Source organism: Sturnus vulgaris, chromosome 7 (genome assembly GCF_052056855.1).
Source record: "Sturnus vulgaris isolate bStuVul1 chromosome 7, bStuVul1.hap1, whole genome shotgun sequence".
Taxonomy (NCBI): domain Eukaryota; kingdom Metazoa; phylum Chordata; class Aves; order Passeriformes; family Sturnidae; genus Sturnus; species Sturnus vulgaris.
Window position 1 is genome coordinate 20,071,652 of NC_142249.1, and position 23,333 is coordinate 20,094,984.

A 23,333-nucleotide genomic window follows, 5' to 3' on the forward strand; every position below is an offset into this window, starting at 1 on the left:
TGTTGGGAGAGCAGGTGACCAAGAAATAAAAGGCATCCTATGAGTTCCCTGACTAGCCTGCCATGTAGTGGCTAGGTAGCTGTTGCTGAAGAACATTTAGTTCTCTCTAGTCTCTTCTTGGGATGGCAACAAATCAGGACACCTTTTCTGTCTCAACACCTCTTAGCTAACAGTGTTTGCAGATCTAATTCTTCACTCTGCAAGTGAGTCAGCTATAAATAAAAAACTCAAATAAAAAACAGTTGTAAGTTTTAAATAGCTTAATTACTTTTAAGATATTGGAGGTTTGGCCTGTGCTATACACCTCGGTACTCAGATGGAAGATGGGGATTATTAGCAATGCTGTAAATCTAAGTGGGACAGAAGAGCATTGAAGGAGAAGATGCAGTTACTGGAAGTTTTATGTGGGTAAAATAAGATTATAATTAAAATAATAATGTCTTGAAATAATAGGTTGTGATGAATTAGTTTTTCAGGAAAAAAAAGAGTATATTTTCATAGGATATTTGTTTCTGTAGTAATAAGGTTTCAAAAGAAACATTATTGACATTTACACTGGCTTCCATTAACATTGTAAATTTGATATTTCTTATTAAAATAATACTCAATTTCATCATCTTCTGCTCTTGAAATATTCTTTTAAAGCAAAAAAGAATCAGTCATTGTAACATCTGTCTTGAAGGCAGGGCTCCCACCCCCTGCTTCCAATGGTGCAGAAGGCACAGTGCCTACAGTCTAAGATGAAGCTATTAAGCATCTTGTAGGATGTATTGCTATGGGTTGGACCTCCAGTCCAGCAAGTCAAAATATGGCTTTTTTCCCAGGTTTGATGGTATCTCTTTCACACTGGAAAACCCCTTTGAAAACAATAAAATCAGTTTTATATCTAGTAGAGAAAAGAGTTGGATAGTTGATAGTAATCAGTTTGGGAAAATGTTTCAAATGATAGCAAAGTTGTTATCATTGATTTATTTTGACGAAATTCAGTGTTTGGGAAAACACATCAGAGACTGAAACTGCAGCATCTTGCAGCCAGTTCATGGTGTTTAAGGCTCAATGTCTTGTGTATCAAGGGCAGTGGGTCTAGGTGGCTGCCTTCCTTCCCACAGCAGATAATGCTCTGTTGTCTCACTGTTGACCTTCCAAGTGTAAGAAGGAGGGTGTTAACTCTCATACCTTAGGTGTAATTCTGTGAACTGTGATGCTCCGTCTTCCACACACCGGAATTTTATCACTAGACTTTCTTTTTTGTTACTACTAGACAGTGTAGCAGGAGTGTTTCCATTGACTGGAGGGAGAATTTTGCTCCATTTTTATTTTTCCTCTCCCTGGAATTATAAATGCAGGATATAAACATTAGCCAAAATGCCCACTGACTGTGGTTCTGACACTGTAGCCTCTCTTAAAGACTAGGTCCTTTCTGCAGTCTCTCTGTGCATCCTGACTGTGAGAAGTTTGCTCTGATTGCCATGATGAGTTTATGTAGCTCTATCATTTTTTGAGAGCATCACTTGTACTTGGGTCACTACTTTGCCAGATGGCAAAGATAGCCCCATCTGCAGTTTAGATAATCCCAGCAGGAATTTAAGAATGTCATTTCCATGGCCAAAAATGGAGCTTGTCAGTAGGATGGTATGTATGAACAAAACTTTTCCAAGTTCAACAGAAAGCTTTGATTGAGTTCAGGGTGTCTAATTTCACCCTTTCTCTTCTAGCTATATGAACCAATTTGCTATTTTCATACTAGGTTTAAGTGCCACTCTGTCTCTGAAGCAGTCATGTTAACTTTAAAATCACTTCAGTATGATTTTTGCTTTTCTTTCTTTACCTTTGTTTTACCTCTAAGAAGATGTAGGAGAAAATAAAACTTGGTCAGCTGTTCCATAAAAAAAATAGACACAGAACAGATTCCAAAATTTTATGAAGTTAACCCAGCAATTCTCTAGAGGTGCTCTAATTCTCCAATAACACAGTGACAAAACATAAAATTAAATATCCTTGTTTTCTCGTTGGTTTTCAGGGACATTTTGGCGGAAAAATGGAAAAAAGTTGGCTAAAATTTAGATTCTTGAAGGTACTATCAACTCTCGACATAAATACTTGGTTCCCTCTGTATTTCTGTGTATCTACTCAATCTCTCTCACTGTTTGTTGTCTGATGTGTCAGTCTTTGACAGTGTCAGTTCTGATTAGAGCACACTGGAAACTGCCTGTGAAGTGCTATTGCATCATGAAATCCCAGTTCATCGACACATGAAAGTCTGGTGGTAGCTCTGGGTAGGAGCAGCTGATGTTGAGACTGAGACAGGTTTGTTTCCTGTAGCTGCCGATGGTTCTGCTGGGGAGGCAGGCATTTCAGTGAGACAGACGGCCCAGCACGCCCAGCTCTGGCAGATGTCTTCTTCCTGTGTTTGTGTCAGCGTGCCTGGGAATCCTGAAAAGCCCAGTGCATCCAGTCGTGAAGAGCAGTTTAGTGAAACAGGATCATATCCCTTCCTGTGGCAAGGTATGATGTCTCTGTAATGAAATGTTTCCAGTCATCTTTTCTGAAATGGAGAAGAACAAGCTTTTTGTGCTTTGTCCTGAGGACCCAAGCCAGATAATTCCCCAAATCATCATGGAACACTTTGAGTGTTACATTTGATTCCACCAGCTATTGTAGCTGATGTCCAAAATCTCAGTGTCCATACCGGCCAGGACTGCTCATCCTGTTCGAGATGAACCACACCACGTGTTTTAGTTCTTTGTTCTCTAAACCTTCTAAATGAGTTGTTGACCACTGTGAAGCATTAGGCTGTGGTGCTTTTATGGAGCTAGCTTTAGTAGATCTAAAGATCTTGTTCCTGAGCTGCTATAGCTACAGATATAGCCTAGCACCACTTAAAAGACCAAATGTAGGACAGGAAAAATACTTTTTGCAAGCTTAAGCAAGGCAGTCAGCTTCTTAGTGCAATACTCTGGAATAGTAAATTGAGTTAAAAGTGATGATTTTTAATATTTTTTCTTTGTAAGGTAGGGAAAGTGACTCCTACCCAAAAAAACTTTTCAGTTTTTAAAGTTGCTGTTGAGCTACTGTAAAATCTGCTTTTCACTTATGTAACAAGCTGCATTTTGATCGTCTTATGATAAGCTATTTTTGTCTACTTTCATCCATTATTGTGCAATTAATTTGCATCCTGACTTTTTTAAAGGCAGACTACCTTTTAAATCTAAATTTGAAAAACAAAAGATGGTGGGATTTATTCAGAAAATAAATTTTTTAGAATTTCTAACAGAGGTAGAAGTAGGCTCTTAAAGAAAAAGAAAATGATAATTTAAATATTATTTTAAGTATAAAAGTTTGACTAAATATTGAGAGCTGTCCTTCGAATAAAACTGATGTTCAGAGCCTAAGAAGGCCTGTAAAATTATGTCAGCTCAGATACCATATAAAGGAGAATGAAGCATAAAAACAACTGAGAGCAGCAAATCAGCACCCTACTGTATTTAATGCCTGTTCTTAATCATGGATGTATTCACCAATCCTTACTAATTAATTAATCAATCAGAGAATGTCACTGAAAATGTTTTGCAATCTTGAGGTTTAAAAAAAATCACTAACATGAGAAAACTATCACAGATTTATATCTGTGTCCATAGATACCAGCAAGACTCTGTTAGAAAGAAAAAGTATAAAATACATTGTAATGTTAATTCAATGTTCCAAACAGGTTTAAAGAATGAAAATTCCTAATTCACTTCTGGAGCCATTAGATCTGCTTTTAAATTTGCAAAAGAGTACTACATTGCTTAATGTTAAGACCTATAGCAAATGACAGCAACAATAGACATGGTTTGCAATGTAGCCTTTTGTGGTGAGAGCTTGTTTAATAATTAGGATGAGGATAAAGAGGAAATGGGTAGAGAGTGTGCTAGTGGTAGGCGTTGAAGTGTGATGGTACTGCATGTTCTTTTGAGCTGATAGCTGCTGTAGCACATTTAATTGGTTACCATGGTTTCCCTTCCTGCAAATTCTATTGTTGTGATACTGAGAATGAATTGGAATAAGGTTCTGCAGCATGATTTAAAAAAAAAGGTAATAATGTGAGCCATGATTATGAGTCATGTTTTCTTTATGTTTGGGGGTTTGGGCACATTGAAGATTATGTAGCACCAGGAAAGAATTTTTCAGGTGAAATGAATGTCAAAAATTAGTAAACTTTATTTTAGTCAAACAATTACATCTATTGTGCAAATTAATATATACATTCTCAATCCCTTAATTATGAAATTTTGTTAATAAACTAGCCACTGGCATTTTAAAAGGAGATCTAATTGGTAGGCTATTAGAGCATAATGCTGCAAATGAACCTTTTAAGTTTCAGAAGATGACTGCTTTGGTAGCTGGATGCTGTTTATTTTCGGTGGGCTCTTCTGGGACACGTGTAGTGCTGTTCCAGAACACGTGTGGATTGCTGGGGGATTACTTACACATGTAGAATTCAACATTTGCAAAAGGCTTCTGAATTCAGAGATCAGAACTGTTGATCTGCATTCTGCTGAAAAGCCTCGTACATACTGGGACATGGGAGAGCAGTTGGGAAAAGAAGAATTGTTTGAAACTACTTTCTACACGATAATAGCTGAATTATGTTTTTCTATGAATATATCACAATCTGATCATAGTTTATCCTGCATCTACAGCTGATCTTTAAGTAGTCAGAAGGAACCCAGCAAAACAGTAGCTAACTGCATCTCTTCACTTTACCATGGTAACAGTATTCTGACATCATGCTGGTTGGTAGGAAAAAATTATAAAGACCATTTTAAAGACTAAATTTTGCGTATCCTTCTGTGTATTTGTTTTACCTGATTTGCAAATGAAGTGATTGGCAGTAGCTAGGGTTGAATTCAGCTTCTAGAATCCTTTCTAAAATATTCGTACAGTATTCCTTGGTTGCTAACTGAAAAAAAAAACAGGAGAAAAGGTGGTGATAAATTTTGGATATTGTTTTGTTTGAAGCAGAAAAGCAATTTGCCCTCTATTGAAATGATCTTCCATGTAAAAATTTTCTTTCCCTACATAAAATTTCACACTAAATAATTTACCCTGTTAGTTTGTCAATAACAGGAAAGGTTCAGCTATCAGTAAACAGCTGAGGTGTCTGCTTGTCATCTGCCTTATGTAAGTGCACCTGGGCACTACTGAAATGGCTTCACTTAAGTATTCAGAATAATAATAAATAGCTGCTAACCTTAATGAGTAATTAACTGGCTACCTAGGTCCTCCCACAGACTAGAATGCTTTTTTCCTTATGGTTCACGTCTTCTTGCTGTGTTCCTGTTCTCCTTCCCTCCTCTTCCCATCTGTTGTTGCTGTCAGCTCTGTTTTCTTTTGGCTAGAGTGTCTAATTTATCTTTGGCAATTTAGTTTACTGCAGTCTTTCTCCTGCTCATGTTAAGTTCAGCACTTCTCAGAGGAATACTCTGCTTCAGCATGTTGTGAACTTTTTGGGAGAGCTTGTCCAGGAGATGCCTGTGCTCAGTGTACACAGCTCATGTTCATTTTATGCCATGTCCTTCACCCTGGCTGTAGTTCCTGTTGTGACACAAAGGTCTGCTGTGATCTGGGCTCGTGTCAGGTACCTCGGTGGAGCTCAGAAGGTCTGGGCTTGCTTCTTGGCTTCATATATGACTTGGCTTTAGGCCATGGAGTTCTTCAGGCCTAATTTCTCCATTACAGAAGATGTTTTCTCTTCTCTATTATCTCGCATGCTTGTTCAGTACAAAAGTCTAGGATATCTTAAAAATGGCCTAGACAGACTGAAGGTTGTACCCCATCTCTCAGACTACCCCTAGTCACAGCTCCTGAGCAGGAATCAGTGTTGGATTTTGCTGGTTTTATGCTGCATAATATCTGTCTGGTTTAAAGCTTGTAGGCACTGTTGGAATAGTTGAAAAAATCAAATCATAATGCAATCAGTTGATAATTAAATTGTGTATGCAAACACACTGTGCTCTCCTCTCCTGTCAAACCATACATATCTCTTCTGTCTTCTGTAAGTTCTACTGGAATGCCTCTTTTTCTCTATTGCTTTTAGAAAATGCTAGGTAGAAATCTATCTTCAAGTTAGTCCTTTTTATTAGGCCTCTTCTTTTGTAAATTTTTGGAATACATATTTAGAAATTTTCGTATTTGGAGAAACACCTTTATTCCTGTACTTTCCCTGCTGTAGATACTGTGGGTGCTTTATAGATATATTTTCAAGATAACACACAATAGCCTTACATTGTTGTTTAATGTCATAATTGTTTTCATCAAAACATTTATCAATTATTCAAACACCAAAACAGCTGTCAGCAATAAGTGTTACCTGGCCCAGTTTTCCTTTTCTTTCTCCTTCCTTATACTTGGTGAAGCTCAGCTGAGTTGACTCTGGTTCCTTCTGATTTGATAGGTGCTAGAAAGAGAATCAAGTTAATGTTTTTTCTTTTATTTCCTGAAATGAATAAATTAACTCAAACAGTTTCAGTAATAAATGGATATCTGCCCCATTTATTGCTGCACTTGCATGAAAGAAGAAATTGTAATCTAGAAAAACAGAATATAATAGTAAAAAAGGCTATTAATCTTCATTGATGAACTGTTAGTAGCCCCAAGAATTCTAACAATGCATGTTATGTATGCAGGAACCGTTTCATTTTGTGTTTTTATGCTCGTTTATTGTTAAGGAATGCGGCTTTGAGGAAAAACCATTTAGAGAGCAGGATGAGTATATTGGTGAATCTCACTGTTTGCAAAGAACTGATGAGTGAGTACTAGAAGATTAGAAATAGAATACACTGAAAAAACAAGTTAAGTGAATAGCAAATTCTGTAATACCTTTAAGTAAGTTAAGTAAACTTGCATTGTAAAATTCGAATTAGCAGTGGCTTAAGGCAAATCAGATTTGACAAAATCTCTCTGGAACAGAAATCTTACTGTAGCTTTTTTTTAATCTAAGTGAATTTGGGTTTTCTTGAGACCTTGAACTACAGCCTGTCCTGTACCTTAGGAAAAAACCCAAACAAACAGGAAAAACAGCAAAAACCGTGTTGCTCCACTCTGCTCTCCAAAACCCTTTCTGGACTTGCAAAGGTTGGGTTTTTTTACAATAAGAATATTTCCTTGGGTTTTCACTTGATGTCTTCCACTCTGGTTTTCTTGGTATACTGAATTCAAATATCCACATTGTTTTAGTAGGATAAATTAAGAGCAAGTTTCTTTTAGTGTGAGAAAGTCTATAGAAGCAAAAGAGAAATACCACAGTCATTAATAACTTTTATTTAAAAGAAGGTTGATTTAGAATAGATACAAAATAATTTTTTATGATAAGGGTAATGAAACACTGGAACAGGTTGCCCAGAGAAATAGCAGATATCCCATCCATGGAAAAATTCATTGGACGGGGCTCTGAGCATCCTGGTCTAGGTTAAGATATCACTGCTTATTGCAGGGGGATTGGACTGGATGACCTTTAAAGGTGCCTTTCCAACCATTCTTTGTCTCTAAGCCCTTGCAGGAAAAGCTTCTCTGAGTAAAACAAAAATGAACATGTTTGAGCATTATGCTGTGGCACTTTTCTCTCCACACAATTGCAGTGGAATTTCTGATATTGTTCTACTTCAAAATATACCAGAAAAACAATATCATATATGACCTAAAATTAAAATGTTTTACATAGAGTAAGATTTGTATGCACATTTTTAAGTTAGCTCAGGAGACAGTGGTAGGGTTGATACCTTAATTTAGATGAATTGAAACAGTTCTATTTTAAAGTAATATGAAATCTCTCTGTAGCACAAAGTCACATGATAAAATTAACTCTTGAAGAACATTTCTTTAAAAATTTTGGTAAACATTATTTATGTATTAGGAAACTGTGAAAGTTAGTAACATTGCTGTGAGTAACTTTTCCAGATTATCTTTATCTAGGCAAGCTGGGCATAGGTCTCCAAATATTGCTGTCTTGTAAAGAGAAGATACCAGGCTTTTAATACGTTCCCATGTGCCTGCAGACTTAACCCACTATGTGTCTTAACCACTAACCACAGTGAGTCTATTTCCAGGAAGCATGGACCTTTCATCAGGTAGAAAAGACAGTAAAACATTGCCCAAAACCTTGGTATTAATTCTGAGTCAATCATCAAATCAATCTCAGCGATTTATATGAGGTTAAATGGAAAAAGGTATGCATGCACAATACTAAGAAGAGGTAATGCATCTGTTCAAACCAAACAGATTATTTTCAAATGCTTACCACTGATCAAGAACAGTAACATTTATCTGAAGTATTAAGTGGTCTTACTGCATATTAATGCCATACATAGTACTTGATCAGCTGTCATTTTTTCAAAATTTAAGATGGTGAAAATCAGCTGCTTATGGTAAAATAACACATTGAAGCAAAGGAATTCTTTTCTCATTTTGTTATATTTATTTGTGAAATGCCAAGGGCTGATAACACTTTTTCTTCATTGTTTTCAGCAACTGTTGCCTACTGCTGATGCCCTAGAGCAGTTGGTTTGTCCCTGACAGTGCTTATGATCCACAGGGAAGTGCCACTGCTCTGTTCCTCACTGCCTGCTGTTGACACACTATTTATGAAGTATTATTTTCTGCCTTGGATAAGGAAGTTCGGGCAGTGATGTCTTCAGCCTCAGCTGAGAGAGGCTGCTGGGAAGCTGTTATCAGTGATATTGTACAAGCTCTGAACTTTTTTGTTTGATCCAGGTTAGACAGGGGGAGTCAAAGGTTGTGTCTGCATTGGCAGGGGATAGACACGTTGCAGTACCAGGTCTAAGATCTGTTTTCTCTTTTGAAGGATTCCATATTTCTTCCATGCTGAACTCAAGTATCATGCATTCAGCATGAGTATTACCAGGTTTTAGGGATAGCTTTACACTAAATTAATGTTCATCAAGCAACAGTCAGCTAGCCAGTACTGCCCTTCCAAGTGGCTTGGGAAAACTATCTATAGTGACTATACTCTGCCACCCTTCCCAGCCATATCAGCAAAGGACTTTTTGTCTCCATTTGTATCAACCCCTATCAATGCATTTGATTTCATTTATACATATTGTGTTCTTGTAAAATACTACTCAGGTTTTGAAAGCTATGTTATTTGTCAGGCAGGTATTCTGGGAAGTTGGCAAGTTCTGCAATTGTCTGGCTATCATCAGAAATGTTGTTGCCAATGAATATTAAAAAAAAAATTAGCTGCTTTCAGGAGCTGGAGACCTTCAGGGATAATTGTGTAGAAGAGGTTTTGGCTGCATGCAAGGCTTGTCTTCCTTTGACAAGGAAATGGGCCAAAAGAGGGTCTGTGGAATAATTTGTTTTCACTCCCAAGCACACAGCATGATTAAGAGACATTCATGATTGCAAGATTCCTTATATTCCTCTTATATTCCTGTGGCTTTTTATGGAGTAACAAGACTCTAGTCGTAAGTGTTGGTTGAGAGTTTTCAGAATATAGAACTGAAATTCTGGCACCTAATTTTAAGAAAGACTTCTGCCTTCTGGCTGCAAAGCATATTAAGACTCTTTCTCCAAAGGAAGATTAAGTCAAAGTGACCTTTAGGCGCAGACTTAAGTTTTCCCAGTTCTGTGTTTGAAGTAGATTGGAACTAAGGAGGACATGAGTAGTCCTGAGGGATATTAATTTGTCATTTGGTTGCAGCTAACCATTCTAAATAATGCCTGGGTCTAGAAATTCTTCTCATCATAAAATAGCCTGTGAAAGTGGTGAATAGCTACTGTACAATTCTGTATGTGGACTATAAAATTCATCTCAGATGGTAAGAGAGTGTGTGTCTCTGTTCTGAGTCCTTCACTTCTTCCTTTTGTTTCTTTACTGAATGCTGCATGCAGGTATCTGGCTGATTCTGAGGCCTGTCTCTCATGGTATGATACCTAATTCAACCCCTCAGTTCTTTATCATCCTTTATTATCAGCCACATTTACTCTACCATTTAATACATTTTCCCATGTTATCTACTCTGCCCCACTGGCAACCAAAGGAACGAGACAACTTGGAATAAAAAAGTCTTTCATATGTAGTCCTGCTGCTTGCTAATAAATGCACAGTGGACACAATGAGACTGTTTGACATGTCAGAGGTCTAATTCTTTTTCTTGGAAAAACATGTAATGTTCCCCCATATAAACCAAAAGAGAACATACTTTATCTGTGTCCCACTTTCTATTTATTAAACAAAAAACAGCTGGTACTAATACTTGCTTTTAGGAGGAGAGCATCAGGAAGTTGAAATATCAAATCTTGGCTCTACTTAGTTGCCACGGTGATGTATAATTAACTAGGCTGCAGGAATGTTACAGAAAGTAAACATAAAGAAATAGTTTTGCAAGTGGAAAAATTTAAACCATAGTTGTAAGTAAGACTAAAGACTGGAGATTAAATCTTTATTCATAGTTTTCAATTCAACATGTGTGTTTGTTTTTATACTGTAATTTGATAAAAATAGTGTCATTATGTGGTCAGAAAAAAATTTAAATAAGTTTGAAAGAAATAAAACAGGATTCTGAGACACGTTATTGATAGTACAGTCTTTGTAAAACACTGGTGTTTCATTGACTTGTGGGGATTTTGGGGGTTTATCTCCTTGTTAGTAGTAGGATTCTATTTGAAAACCAGTACCTTTCTCCACAACATATCCAATTAGAAAAGAATAGAGAAAAAAGTTTATTTGGAACAAATGGGAAATTACATAAAGATAAACCATTCATCTCTTGGAAACTATTCCTTATAGTAGCTCTCAATGACACATTTCATGTGCAGCAGTCTGAACAGATCTACAGCATAGGGGCTGCTCAGTAAAACATACCTGGGGTAGGAGGGTGCACCTTCTGACCCTATGGAAAGACAACTAATCTTTAAAGAAGTTCTATTTGTTTTCTGCATTGCTCATCTTGTTCTTCAGAACCAGACTGGTTTTAGACTTTGAGGGATGTTGTTAAAACCAAGACACTGTGTACTTAGTAACAGGCCTTGTGATGCTTTTCTGTGCCTTATCCTCTCTTGATAAAATTAGTGTAATACTTTTTCTTCTAGAAAACTAGAGCAATAAGTGACCTCCAACTTGCTTAAAACTCTGCTTTAAGTAGTCAGAGCTGATGTTACTGATTGGAGCAGCAGTTCACCTGCGTCTCTTAATATAAGTAATTCTAATGTATATTATCATTAAAGGCCCATTATTCTTCACCTTCAAACTTATTTGGTTCTCCCAGTGAAGTGAGAATCATCAAGGTGCTTGTATGTGCTCAGTGTGCATTATTCCCACTATTGAGCAGATGACAATGAAGGTCGCTCACTTTGGCACTGCAAGTGCTGAGCACTCTTGGCTCATGTGGGCTTCTCTGACAGTCAGGGGTGTATAAAGAGGATGTCTCGTGGTCAGAGCTTGCTTGCCATACACCGTGTTGAGTATGAAGGTGCCCTGAAGTCTGAAAACATCCACCCCTTCTGCTATAACTCAGGACATTATCTTTCTACTTTCTGAATGACTTGTATTTACTCAGAACTGTATCTTGTGATGAAATTAGCATTGGGTAAAAACGTATTTCTTTCTGTCATTTTGTAATTTCTCGCATTTGGTTAATGAGCTTTTAGTTTGTGTGGCATAAAAATACGCATGGAAGTACCAGTTAATCTGCAGGAAAATGCCCACAGAGTTCCTACACATTGTGTCCTCTTCTTACTGAGCAGGATGCAGATTCCATTTACATTTCAGTGTTGTGTAGAAACAGCAGCTTCTGAAGTTGCAGTCACTGTCAGACTATTGATAGAGTGATGGGAAAGTTTGGCATTTTGATGTAGAACAGAGAGAAAAAAAAAAAACAGATTCCAGAACTGTGTCTTTTTTGTCCATATTTCCAAGAAGAATGCCATATTTCACCTGAGGCAAGGTCTAAAATTATGCTTTCCCCTGTTTGGTGACGCCCTGCTCAGAAGAGGAGCCACTTCAGCAGAGTATCATTATTTACTGTGTTCCTTAACATCTCAAATGAAGCATTTGATTGTAAAGTGAAACCAATCCATCCTTTCAAATTTAGTTCTTAGTTTTTATTTGGCACATCTGACCTCATAAGGGGGCCCAGTACCCTTCCTGCTGTCTGACCAAGGAACAACACTGGACTGAGCTGTGAAAGCAGCTTCTTGCCTCCATCTTCTCCACAGGAAATGTTGCCAAGAGCAGACACTGGTGTGTTTCCACATGTTTAGACTGCTTTGAGGCAGAAAATGGTTGCAGATTCTAAGTGCAGTTTTTAAAAATATTCTACTGTTCTGATAAAATCAGCATACTTATGTTGCTAAGAGCATGTATCAAAATGCTGTTCCATCCTGATGCAGAATGGCTGGTGTTGGAGAGCTTTCGTGTTATATATCCTGTATATTACAAAGATTTGCTTGAAGCTTGGGACTTAACAAGCATAACACAGAAGGACTTTTGTACAAAGCTTGAAGAGTTAGTCCTGGGCCTTTGGCCAGGAATAAAAAATGCTTGCCCTTGTGCCATTTTGTCCTGTGCTGCTCTGGTTCTGGCAGCAGTTCTGCTTCAGTGTAATTGTTGGCACTGGAGCTCAGCTGAACCTTGAATGGCCTCTTCCTGCAAGCAAGCAGGGGAGCAGAGGTCTGAGACAGCATCAAAACTCCGTATTGATCAGCTGTAATAGAGGACTCTATTATGAGAACTCTTCATATCAAGCCAAGCAAATTGACTACAGTGATAAAGTAGTGAAGCACTAAAAAAAGCCATAAAGAGTGTGAAGTAATTTTTCAGTTTTTCCATAGATAATGGAAAGGCTAAAAGAATACAAGAACAAACAGCTCCTTCAGGGACAGTAACTGTTTTGGCTATCTGCAGTTGTTGATCTCTCTTCCTATCTGTGCTAAGTAGTAGTTCCCCAGCTCGGCCAGACCAGACACAGAGCGTAGTCACAGCTTTAAGTGATAAAGTGTTTTTAATTGTTTGCAAAGGCTTGCTTACTCTTATTTATTCTGCTTACTGTTCTTTAAAAAAAACAACTTTCCCATTTCATTGAGGCAGATTTGGAAGTCAAACCAGAAACTTCAGACTCTACTACGATGGAAAACACTTTGTTGGGGAGAAACGTTTTGAGTCCATCCATGACCTGGTGACAGATGGATTGATTACTCTTTATATTGAAACGAAGGCAGCTGAATACATTTCCAAGATGACAATTAATCCAATTTATGAACACATAGGATATACAACCTTAAACAGAGAGCCAGCACACAAAAAGCATATGCCAGCCCTGAGAGATGAACATGATGGCAAAGAGTCTACAGGAGAGGATGAGGTAGCAGAAAAGAGGGTAAGCAATTGTTAACCCATGCTTTTTTTTCTGTTAGACTTTTTATTTTGTACTTTTAACCTTTCCCCTCTACTGTAAGTACTAAAGATCTCTGTAGCAATTTAGTCTACATAGTTATTTCCAGTGTTACATTAACTGTAATATTTAAACTGCTTATAGAGTTATGTAATGGTAATTTTTGCATATTGCAAATGTTCATTATTTGGAGGTTAGTTATTTGTCATTGTAATTCTTCAGGTGTTTTTATAGTTATGGGTGTTACCATAAAGCCACTGTTTTATTTCAAATGGGCAAAGAATATTTAATCTTAAAATTGTTTACAGTATATAAGACAATTGCATTTTATTTCTTAATATATTCAGCTTTCCCTAAACAAATGCATTCCATAATCTATTCAGCAGTCTGCATATAATGACAGTAAAGTTGGCCACATTATAAATAAGACTGTTCATTAAGTTGATAAAATGTTAAAACATTTCACTTGGCTAAGTTCAGCCTGTCAGAAGCTGACAGAGCTATTTTTGGCCTCAGCCAGACTTACAAAGAGGGATTGCTCTCTTCAGAGAGTTGCAGTATCAGCTGAGAAGTAATTGCATCCTGGATTATAAAAGAAAAATTAAGAAAAAAGAAGTCTTAGAACCAGTGAACATAAAAATATTAAAGGAGGTTGGAGATGTACTGGGCAGACAAAGCAGCTGACTGAAATTTCATTTGTGTTTCAGAGACTAAACATAAAAGGAAACCAAAATGTAAATACCATTGTGTTAAATGAAATACTTTGTTTATTGAAAGTCTGACAAACGAAAGTCTTTATTAAACATATTTTTACATGCCTCTAGGTGTTAATGCATATATAATAGTCTGATATGTTTCCCTATTTCACAAACTTCAGAATGATATACATTAGGACTATCTAATATGCTTATAGTGCATAGAAGAAATGCTAACCTTAGTTGGGATCTTTTGTCTCTCCAATCAAAAATATGCAAGTTTAATTTTTGTGGATGTGGAGGAAAGGTCTGACTGACAATTTCCAACATACATGACTATTACAGTGAAACTAAGCTCCACAGAGAGCCCACAGAGAGAGAGGCTTTGCTCCTTCAAATCCTTCTTCAGCAGAATCTGTCATTCTGCACTGAATTTGTTGAGAGATGAAGCACCCAACTTAGCTTAAAGTATGAATCTTCACTGTTATCAGATCGTTTTGACAAAAGAAATACTGCTGGGAGATTGAAGCTAGCTGACCACATTTAATATCCAATTTCTTGCCTGTTAGGTACCAGTAGTAGAGAGTGAGTTATCACTTACAGTTCCTGACAACCACTGCTTCCAATGTGCTGTTTCAAAAGGATTTTTTTTTTTTTTTGCATATTATCAGACAGTTTATTATAATGCAAACCCTGGGTAAAAATCTTCTCTAAGTCTTCTGGAAGTCTTCACTTTGGGTTTCTTTGGTAAAATTAGCTCTTCCTGCGTTTAGAAATTTTCAAGTGACAGCAGAACTCTGTTCTGTTACATTTTTTAGATTGATGAAACAGTGTTCATAGTAAAGGGATTTTAGTGATTAGTATTGAAGAATCCTTTTTTTTCTATGGATTACATTGTGTTATGTCACTCACCAACAAGGTATACATGGTGTTTTGAAACATTTCTCATTAAATAGCTCAAAGACTATTGAATATTTCTCAAAAGTTGAAATTCTATGTGAAAAACCTTTAGACAGGTTAGACATGTAATCTCAGCATCCCACTCTCTTCAATTGGAACTTACAAGTGACTAAAGGGGCTTCAGCCACAAAACAGTTCAACAATAGTGGTGTTTTCAGTCCTGAAGCCCAGGTTTTAATACTCTTCTTTATTTTGTCTTGGAACAATATTGATGTGAACACACTGAGGCACACAGACATCACAGGATAATTGAATGTGGAGATTTCAATTTACTTTTTGAGTCATTGTCCAGTGGGGATTGCTATCTGTAGCTTCATGGGGACAGTACAGTATGATCTTTCTCAGCATGGAGTGGCACAGAGGTGACATCTTGGCTATGTTTGCACCTCTCAGGGTTTTGGTGGGAAGATGGCACAGATTTTCCTGCATGTCACTTCACCCCGCAGATCTCCAAGGAGAGTAAGGCATTCAGCCCCATGACCAACACTGATCCCACTAACAACCTCAGAATTTGGAACAAGCAGCCTTTTATAAATAGGTATAAGTAGTTTTTCTTTCTTTTTGATGGTAAGGGTGGCAGACTGATTCCTGTCGTCCAATATGAAGAGAATATCATTGAATTGCAATGAACTAAAGAAAATTGTTCAGAGTTTAACAGGAAAAAATTGTCTGATGATCCAAGCAGCAAGATCTGTGTGCCCATTAGCCCCATGGTGAGGATGAAAATTTCCTCAGTGTGTACAGCATTTGGCAATTAATGCATCTTTATCAGTTTTGTAATGTAGTCACACAGCTTGTCCCTGCACTGTATGCTTCTTCCTCTGTAAAGAGAGAAAGAAGTCTGGGTCTTTAATGTGATGATCCTGAGCCAAAATATGTTCCCAGATTTGCAGACTCTGAGGCTGTTCAGATACGAATCTAAATTTTGTGACTGTTGCCCAATGATGTGTGGGTGGTGTATAGAATATAAGTCCTTCAGAAGGAAAGAAGAGACACAAAAACACAGTCAGAGCCTGTGGAACAGCTGGTGGGAATGGAGTCTCACTTTCAGCCATGGAAACTGGGCAGCTAGAGAATACACCCCAAGCTTGAGAATGAAATATTAAAGGGCACTCACCCAGTCTTCAGTTTGGAGTGAGGCAGTAGCAGGAAATGCCACATTTTGTGTTAGATGCCTCCCAGCAGGCACTTGTGATACTTTATTTGTTCCCTGCTCTTTTCTGTAATTAATGTGTGGTAGAAGAATTCACTATGTGTTGGGTGACACTTTCCATTTGCAATATATTAAAAATGAGCCCTAGTAAAGGGGAAAGATTTAAAGACTGTAAGAGATGAAAAGTCAAAACTTATGCAATCATTAGATAAGGGCTGTAAGACACAAATTGCAATACTCCTGAGTCGTGCAAGAGGACCATATTGTGGCATGATTTAAGATGCAATTTTTAATGGGAAAAGCATGAGAATATAATCCACTGCACAGCCTGTGCTTCACTGATTATGAGAAAGACTATGACTGCATACCATGTACAAGTATACATTAAAAGGTAAAATTCCTGGTTAATGATTTAATGCTTTTCATAACCTATGAAGGAATTACTAAATAGTCAAGAGATAACTGGAGGAGGAGAGACTGAAAACAGGAGAGTGCTTGTCCTGCTCGAACGTCCCAAACAGACATTTTAGCTGTTGTGCTAAAAAGGTGATGCTGGTTCCCAAAACAGTCTGCAAATTGTTCCAAACTCAATTGTGGGGCCCTCGTGGTCTGTGTGTTAAGAGAGGGGTAAGAATGATTTAAAAGAGGGTTTCCCATGTGGATTCAATTTGTATGACCTAGTGTGGAAGTGGAAATAATACGCAGTATCATAAGATTTAGTATTCCTCCTGTGCTTTGAATACTGATGGGTCTCTCAAAGGCAATTATGGCCTTAGAGCAGATGACTTGATTCAGTTAAACACCTTATTAAAATGGTAGCTCTCAGAAATTAGTAAATATCTAGAAACATATATCAAACTCCTTCTCTGAAGCCCTGCAAAACATTTTTTATTTTGATTTTTGTTTTTGATTTCTTTATAATATGTATAATGTGTAAGAAGTTGTATGAGTAATTGATTCAGGATTTAATATTTATTATGAAAAAGTGAAATTATTAGTTGTGAGTTATCATGTCTTTCAAAATGAAATGCTGGGGTAAATGTTAGGATAGCAACCGAATCACGTCTATTCATGCTTACTTTGGTGATACATGCTATTTCTTCAAGAAGCCTCAATGGCTGCAAATAATTTAAAGACCCTTTCTAGACTGTACTCTATTCTGTTCAATTCCTATAGATGGAAAGAATTGAGAGAAGGTTTTTGGCAGCAGTGACCCAACAAAAGCAATTTTCTTTTCCTGTTTTCAATTGCCCTAGTTGGTGATACCATTTTTTCCTCTATATTGAAGAAGGCTGATTTTCTGCAACTCTGTGCAAGGAGATCTGAAGATGTAAATCTGTATAATTGTAGTAGGAAACATGCTTTTAAACCTGCCTCCAAAGATAATACAGATCACAAAGTTAAACGTGATCTGTGTACATTTCTAATAAATTCAAACAGACTCCACATACAAAACCAAAGGTGATACTTTCAAGTGTTTGCACAGGGACCAGGCTTACTTTCCAACCTTAAACTCACATTTTCATTAATGACACTACTACTTTTCTACTTTTGCTCTCAGTCAAATCTGTTGGTAAGATCTGCTTAAACCTTTCCTTCACCACGGCTTATTTTATCCTCAGTGACAGCACATGAGAAGCTGTAGCTGAGGAAGCTGCAGTAGCTGTCACAGCAGTACAGGCACCCTTTTTGAGGCCTGTGATAGAGGAAGACAGCTTTGAATGGCACTGTTTGGAGCCCAGTAATGCCAGTTCTGCAACTGATAGAGGCTAAAAAAAAGACCTGATCTTAATAATCAGGGAGCAAAGTGTGCTTTGAGAGCTGAAGCAATCTTCATGCTGGAAGTTGTTTGAAATACTTCCATTTACTTGAATTAACTTAAAAGATGGGTGTGTAATGTACACAACATCTAAACAAGCCATAGCTGTAACAAGGCTAATAATGAAGCAATAACGTTTTTAGAAGTGTAACTTATGAATGTTTACCTTAAAGTACATTTAAAGATGCAGGGTACTGAGCACTGAAGAATCCCATGGGTTAACTTGAGGAGATTGTCAACTCTTTTCTCACAAATGTTCCTTTCCAGTCCCTGCGCGGGTGTCCATGACAATCACTCTGTAACTTTAATGTAATTTATAAATAAAACATAACTCTGTGGAAGGCAGAAACTTCTATTTATTTCTTCTGGGTTTAGCCCATCTTTCAGCAGAGACTTCAAAGCACAGACAATTTTGTCAATTCTAAGAAAGTTCTTAGCAGGATGAAAGACGAGCCTACTTTTTAGGTAGCTGCTCCAGCATCTCAGCAACATTGTGCTCAGAAGAGATTGCCCCAGCCTCAGCCTTCCTCAGTTTTCCTTTCTGTGCATTAGCATTTATGTTGTTGGGGAGCCAGGGTCATGTATGGTATTATATATGGCATTTACAGACCAAACTAAGACTGCAAATGGTTATGATGCATTTTTTACAAACTTATATGGTTTTAACTTAACCCTGTCTTTATTAATACCCAGGAAAGGAGAGTTAAGTGCACATGTTGCCCAGTGTACAGACAACAGCACAAAGAAAATTATTTTCTCCAAACTGCAGAGTGCTTTTTCTACTTATAATCACCAAAAGTAACCCAAGCCCTTATTTGTGTTCATTATGGCAGTAAAATTGATTCACTAAAAAAGCTCATATAAACTGATTTTGTTTTAAGATTCAGAGCTTCCAAATGAAGCATGCACTTTAGTAATTTAAACCCCAACTGTCATACACAGAATATCTAGTTTACTCTTACCAGTATCTCATGCTTATAAAAGATAAATTAGGAAGCAAAACATGTTTTTTAAGGGTCTTTAACTGGTCCTCCAGTGTTAAATACTTTCCCATAGTTCTCCAGTTTCTCCCATAGTTCTCTCTTCTTCTGTTGGTTCATGCTCAGTTAATTTCTGCAGGTTGCAAGTGGCCTCCTGGCTTTACAGGACTTGCCCACCTGCCTCTGTGTGTGTGTCTGCACCTCCAGAGCACATTAATGTAATGCTTACACCACAGTGTGGGGGATTAACGTGAAGGAGGAGCTGTGTGCTCGTGTTAGTAGCCCAATTGCATGTTGCTGATCCAGTATGATAAGGGTCAGAACAAATAAGGCTCCACAGCCTGCAGACAGCGAGGAGTGCCTTAGGCCAGCCTGCATTTTGAGCACAGACTGCACCTCCCATTGCTATGCTACTCCTGTAGAGGTGTTCCCTGTGTTCTGAAGGTAAACACAGCTGAGGAGCAGCATCCTGCTTCAGCCTTTTGTCATGGGTACAAGTCCCTTCACTGCTTGCTGAGGTGACCTCTCAAGTTACTTTTTGCTTTTTCAGCTAAGTGTGGCTCTTATGATCTGACATGTGAGATGCATACACAAAGATGCAGTCTTCAGAAAGTTTGGTGTCAAATTATACTGAGACAGGCAGCTGCCATGTGAAATCGAGTGGAGCTAGTCTTTCAGACTCACCCATCAGACCCTCAGCAGAAGTGTGGTGAGTAATTACCCTCAGCATATGCCCTGTGCCTGATTGAGCCTTTGTAAGATGAACAGTGTGCAGAACTGTTAAAAAGGCTGTAAAGCAGTACAGTTGCTGTGCAATTAATTCTCATGTATAATGCTTGTGTTGTTACTGATAAAATGAAACCATTAGCAGTAAACAAACTGTTATTCCTTTTAAGTTTCTCAGTGTTGTGAGGTCAGTCAGTGTGAAGCCCTCACCTGAGTTCTTTTCAGGGTATCTAATGCTTGGTGGTTTGGATCTGGCTACGTTTTTAATGCCCTCCAAAAAGTATTGTATAGTCCTAGCCTCTCTTACACTTACTGGCAGAAATTTCCTCCTTTTGTAACTGGGATAGGCTAGTACAAGAAGACACACAGGGAGGGAGGGAGGAGGACTCTCCCTTTGCTCTTGAAGAGCCAAAGAAGATAACTTTCTTTGGGTACTCTTCAGGGTGAGAACGAGTTTTCCCACCCTAGTGGACCTTAGTAGTTGGGACGTAGAAATATAGAGGTCCAGCTTAACTCCAGAAGAGCAATGGAGAGCTGTTGTGTCTTCAGTCCTAGCCTGCTGTAAGAGTCTGCTGCTGGCCTTACACTTGAGGCTTCCAAAAAGGCCACCTAGAGGTGCTGTGGGGAAGCCACATAGACACATATAAGTAAATTGCAGTCTTCTTTCCCCTATTTTTAGTAAACCCCTGTAGCTGTTCTTGACCTTTTATGCCTTCTCACAACTGAAAAATCCATGCAGTGGCCACAGAAGGGCAAAGGTGGGGGTCTCTCAGAGCAGCCTCTAAAGCAGGTGTGTGGTTCTGATTTATTGCTTGTGCAAAGGGCTTTCTGGATGGTGAGGGACTGCAGTGGGTTGCAAGCTGGCAGCTCCCTCGTTTGTTGTTCTCATTCCTTAGCTGTGTGAGTTTGGGGTCTTTTTTTTTTAGCTCCTCCTCCCATCTGGCATCTCCTAATTATTTTCTATTACTAATCACTTCTACAGGAAACAGACTGGACTGTTGAATTAAGAGCCCTATAAAAGGATAATTTTGTTATTTACAAGTTTCTTACCTCACTTAAACTTTATAATGTGGCACTGTATAGCTGGTGATAATCACCTTAGGCTACGATTGTGTCCAATCTCATAAACTGGGCAGGGTCAGGTCTGGTCAGTTGTAGAATGTGAGAGGCTCAAGGAGAAGCTGGGGCAGTGCAGTTGGTAGCACCTTTGGTTGTTAACTAATATCTGAAATATCTTCTATTTTATGCCCTCTGCAGCTCTGTGTAGCCAGTTCAAACCTGAGCTAGGAGTCTGACTAACAGGGATTTTCTCCTGTGATCTCTCTTCTTATTCAGATAAACTCCTTTCTCTCCTTACTGTTTGTTCTGTGTGTGTCTAGACAGGAGCAGGGAAAGCATTTTGCATTGGTCACTGTTTACATGTTTCCAAGTACAAATACGTGTGTTTTGGCTTCTGCACAGAGATGGAAAGGATGTGGAGCTGTGGTGGTCTGACGTGTCACCCCCATCCAGTTAGAGAATGCCCTGATAGGCAGGCACATCTGCTCCACTAATAATTGCCCATTCATAAGTGGTTACCAAATGCTAAAGACCCATGGTGAGTGAAATGCTTGCTTTAGAGGTGGTGGTAGAAAGAGAAAGAGTAGTAGAAAGAGTTAGATATGCCTAAAATGTATTATACTGTGAAAGAAAAGAAGAACAACATTTTTCCTGTGGGTAGAGCCACAGAATCTGATCTGTTCCTTCTTTTTAATCTTTCACAAGAAAAAATATATTTTCAGCTAAAGCTTCTCATGCTTAATTTTAGTCTCTAGCTGAATGTTTTCTGACTGAACAAAGTAAGGAGAGCAGTTTTATTACTAAGCTCAACAAACTACTTGCTCCTATTATTTCAAACCTGTCACACTTGTCATCAGCAAAGACAGCAACTCTTGACAGTTTTGCAAAGTCTTCCTTTGATCATTAACTTTTAGAACATTAAACTTTTCCATATTTAACCTTTCTTCTGCAAGGCATCAGCAGTTAGAAACAGCATTGCTTCTGGCATTTAGTGTTCCTACAGTCCTAATGTTTCAGTAAGATAAGAATCACCGTGTTGAAAAATCTGGGTCTCAGTTTTTAGTTGTTGCTCTAATCTTCATCATGTTAGTATTGATATTCCTCAATTTCAACTTCCATGCAATTTACAAAATAAGTAAAGGATTATGTGTTTCTAATAGTGAAGTTCATATTATAATGCACTTCAATTATATTGCTGTGTAGTGGGGATTATTATTGCATTTCTTTAGAGCTTAAGCAGTTAGAAATAAGTTGCCTAAGGAACCTTAGAGCTAGTATCACAAAGTATAATGTCTTCTATTAAACCTTAGTCATATGTATATGTGAATTAATAAATTTTTTTATGTTTTCCAATTTGTGAATTAGATGAGTAGCACTTAGAGGCAAGCAGCTTTTACCCTTTTTGAGAGGGGATTGAAGGAATTCTGTGAAAATATGAAAAGGCTCTGTTCCCAATTTCCATTTTGCATGTAATGGTGAAACATTTTAAAAGCTCTATGCTTTATATCATGTGTCAAATAGTTTATTGGTAGAAGATTTCTGATGATTTTATATTGCTGGAAGTCTTGAAGCCATTTCCCCGTTAATATGGTAGTGAATTACATTTGCATTCAGGCGTTTCTGTGAATTGGATGATGATTAGAGTAGCAGTATGTTTAATGCAAATGAACAAAAATTGCAGAAAGTATCCTGTGTTGTTATGTTTCACAGAATTTCAAGTGCTCAGTCTCCAAAGGGACAGCTTCTCATTCCCTCCAGCTTCCATCCAAATCGTTGCTAGCACTGGTCACAGCTGGTGCCTGGGAGCTTCTGTCACCTATGCCACACTGCAGTTCTCAAGGCAGACTCACTGCTCAGTAAGATGATTGTGCTGAGAACTTACTGGACAATTTTTGATGGGCCTGATGGGCTAATTCTCTTGGGCTGTGTTTATTGTTGAAAACTCACACAACTTCTGCGTTAGAAATCTTATAAGCAGTGTCACTTCTAAAGTGCTAGTTGATGGTGGCAGTACAAATGAAAAATTGCCCTGTAAGGTAAGATTAAAAGCATGCTAAGAAAGAAGAAATTGTGCTGGTTTAACATTTCGTTCATTTCCACTGAATTTCAGTAATGCCAATATACCCTAAACTTAGTCTTTTAGCTTTAATGTGACCTGTATGCAAAAGCTGTTGGTCAAAGACCACACGCATCTGAAATGCCCAGGTGTAGACACAGACCTGGGACTAGTGTATTTCAACTGAAAATAGACATCAACTAAACATTATGTTGTAAGAAACCACAGACGTGCTAGGGGGGAAAAATAAAAACCCCTGGAGGCTCTCTTGTGTAACAGAGGTTGCATGATCTGTCCACATGCCAGTGCTTCTCCCTTGAAAGGAGATATTCTGTAAATAATATCTAAATATTCTGTATAGCCAGGATTTACGATGGGGAGTTACACTGCCAGCCCCATCATTCAAAATCATTCCATTTTCAAATCAAGTGGTTATTTAACTTTGTTTCAAAATTGCTGTGTTTGACCATTTGAGATGATGATTTCTTGAGTGC

At 37.9% G+C, this 23,333-nt stretch overlaps 1 protein-coding gene across 6 annotated transcripts in view; it reads left to right on the forward strand.

Annotated features, from left to right (window-relative positions):
* Positions 1–23,333, forward strand: part of CHN1 (chimerin 1) — a 104,842-nt gene that overhangs the window by 44,615 nt on the left and 36,894 nt on the right. For all 6 annotated transcript variants that reach the window (XM_088168012.1, XM_014880169.2, XM_088168011.1 and 3 more), the window contains exon 6: positions 13,088–13,376. In XM_088168012.1, coding sequence (XP_088024138.1) covers positions 13,088–13,376 — 289 coding nt within the window. The remainder of the gene's footprint in view (positions 1–13,087; positions 13,377–23,333) is intronic.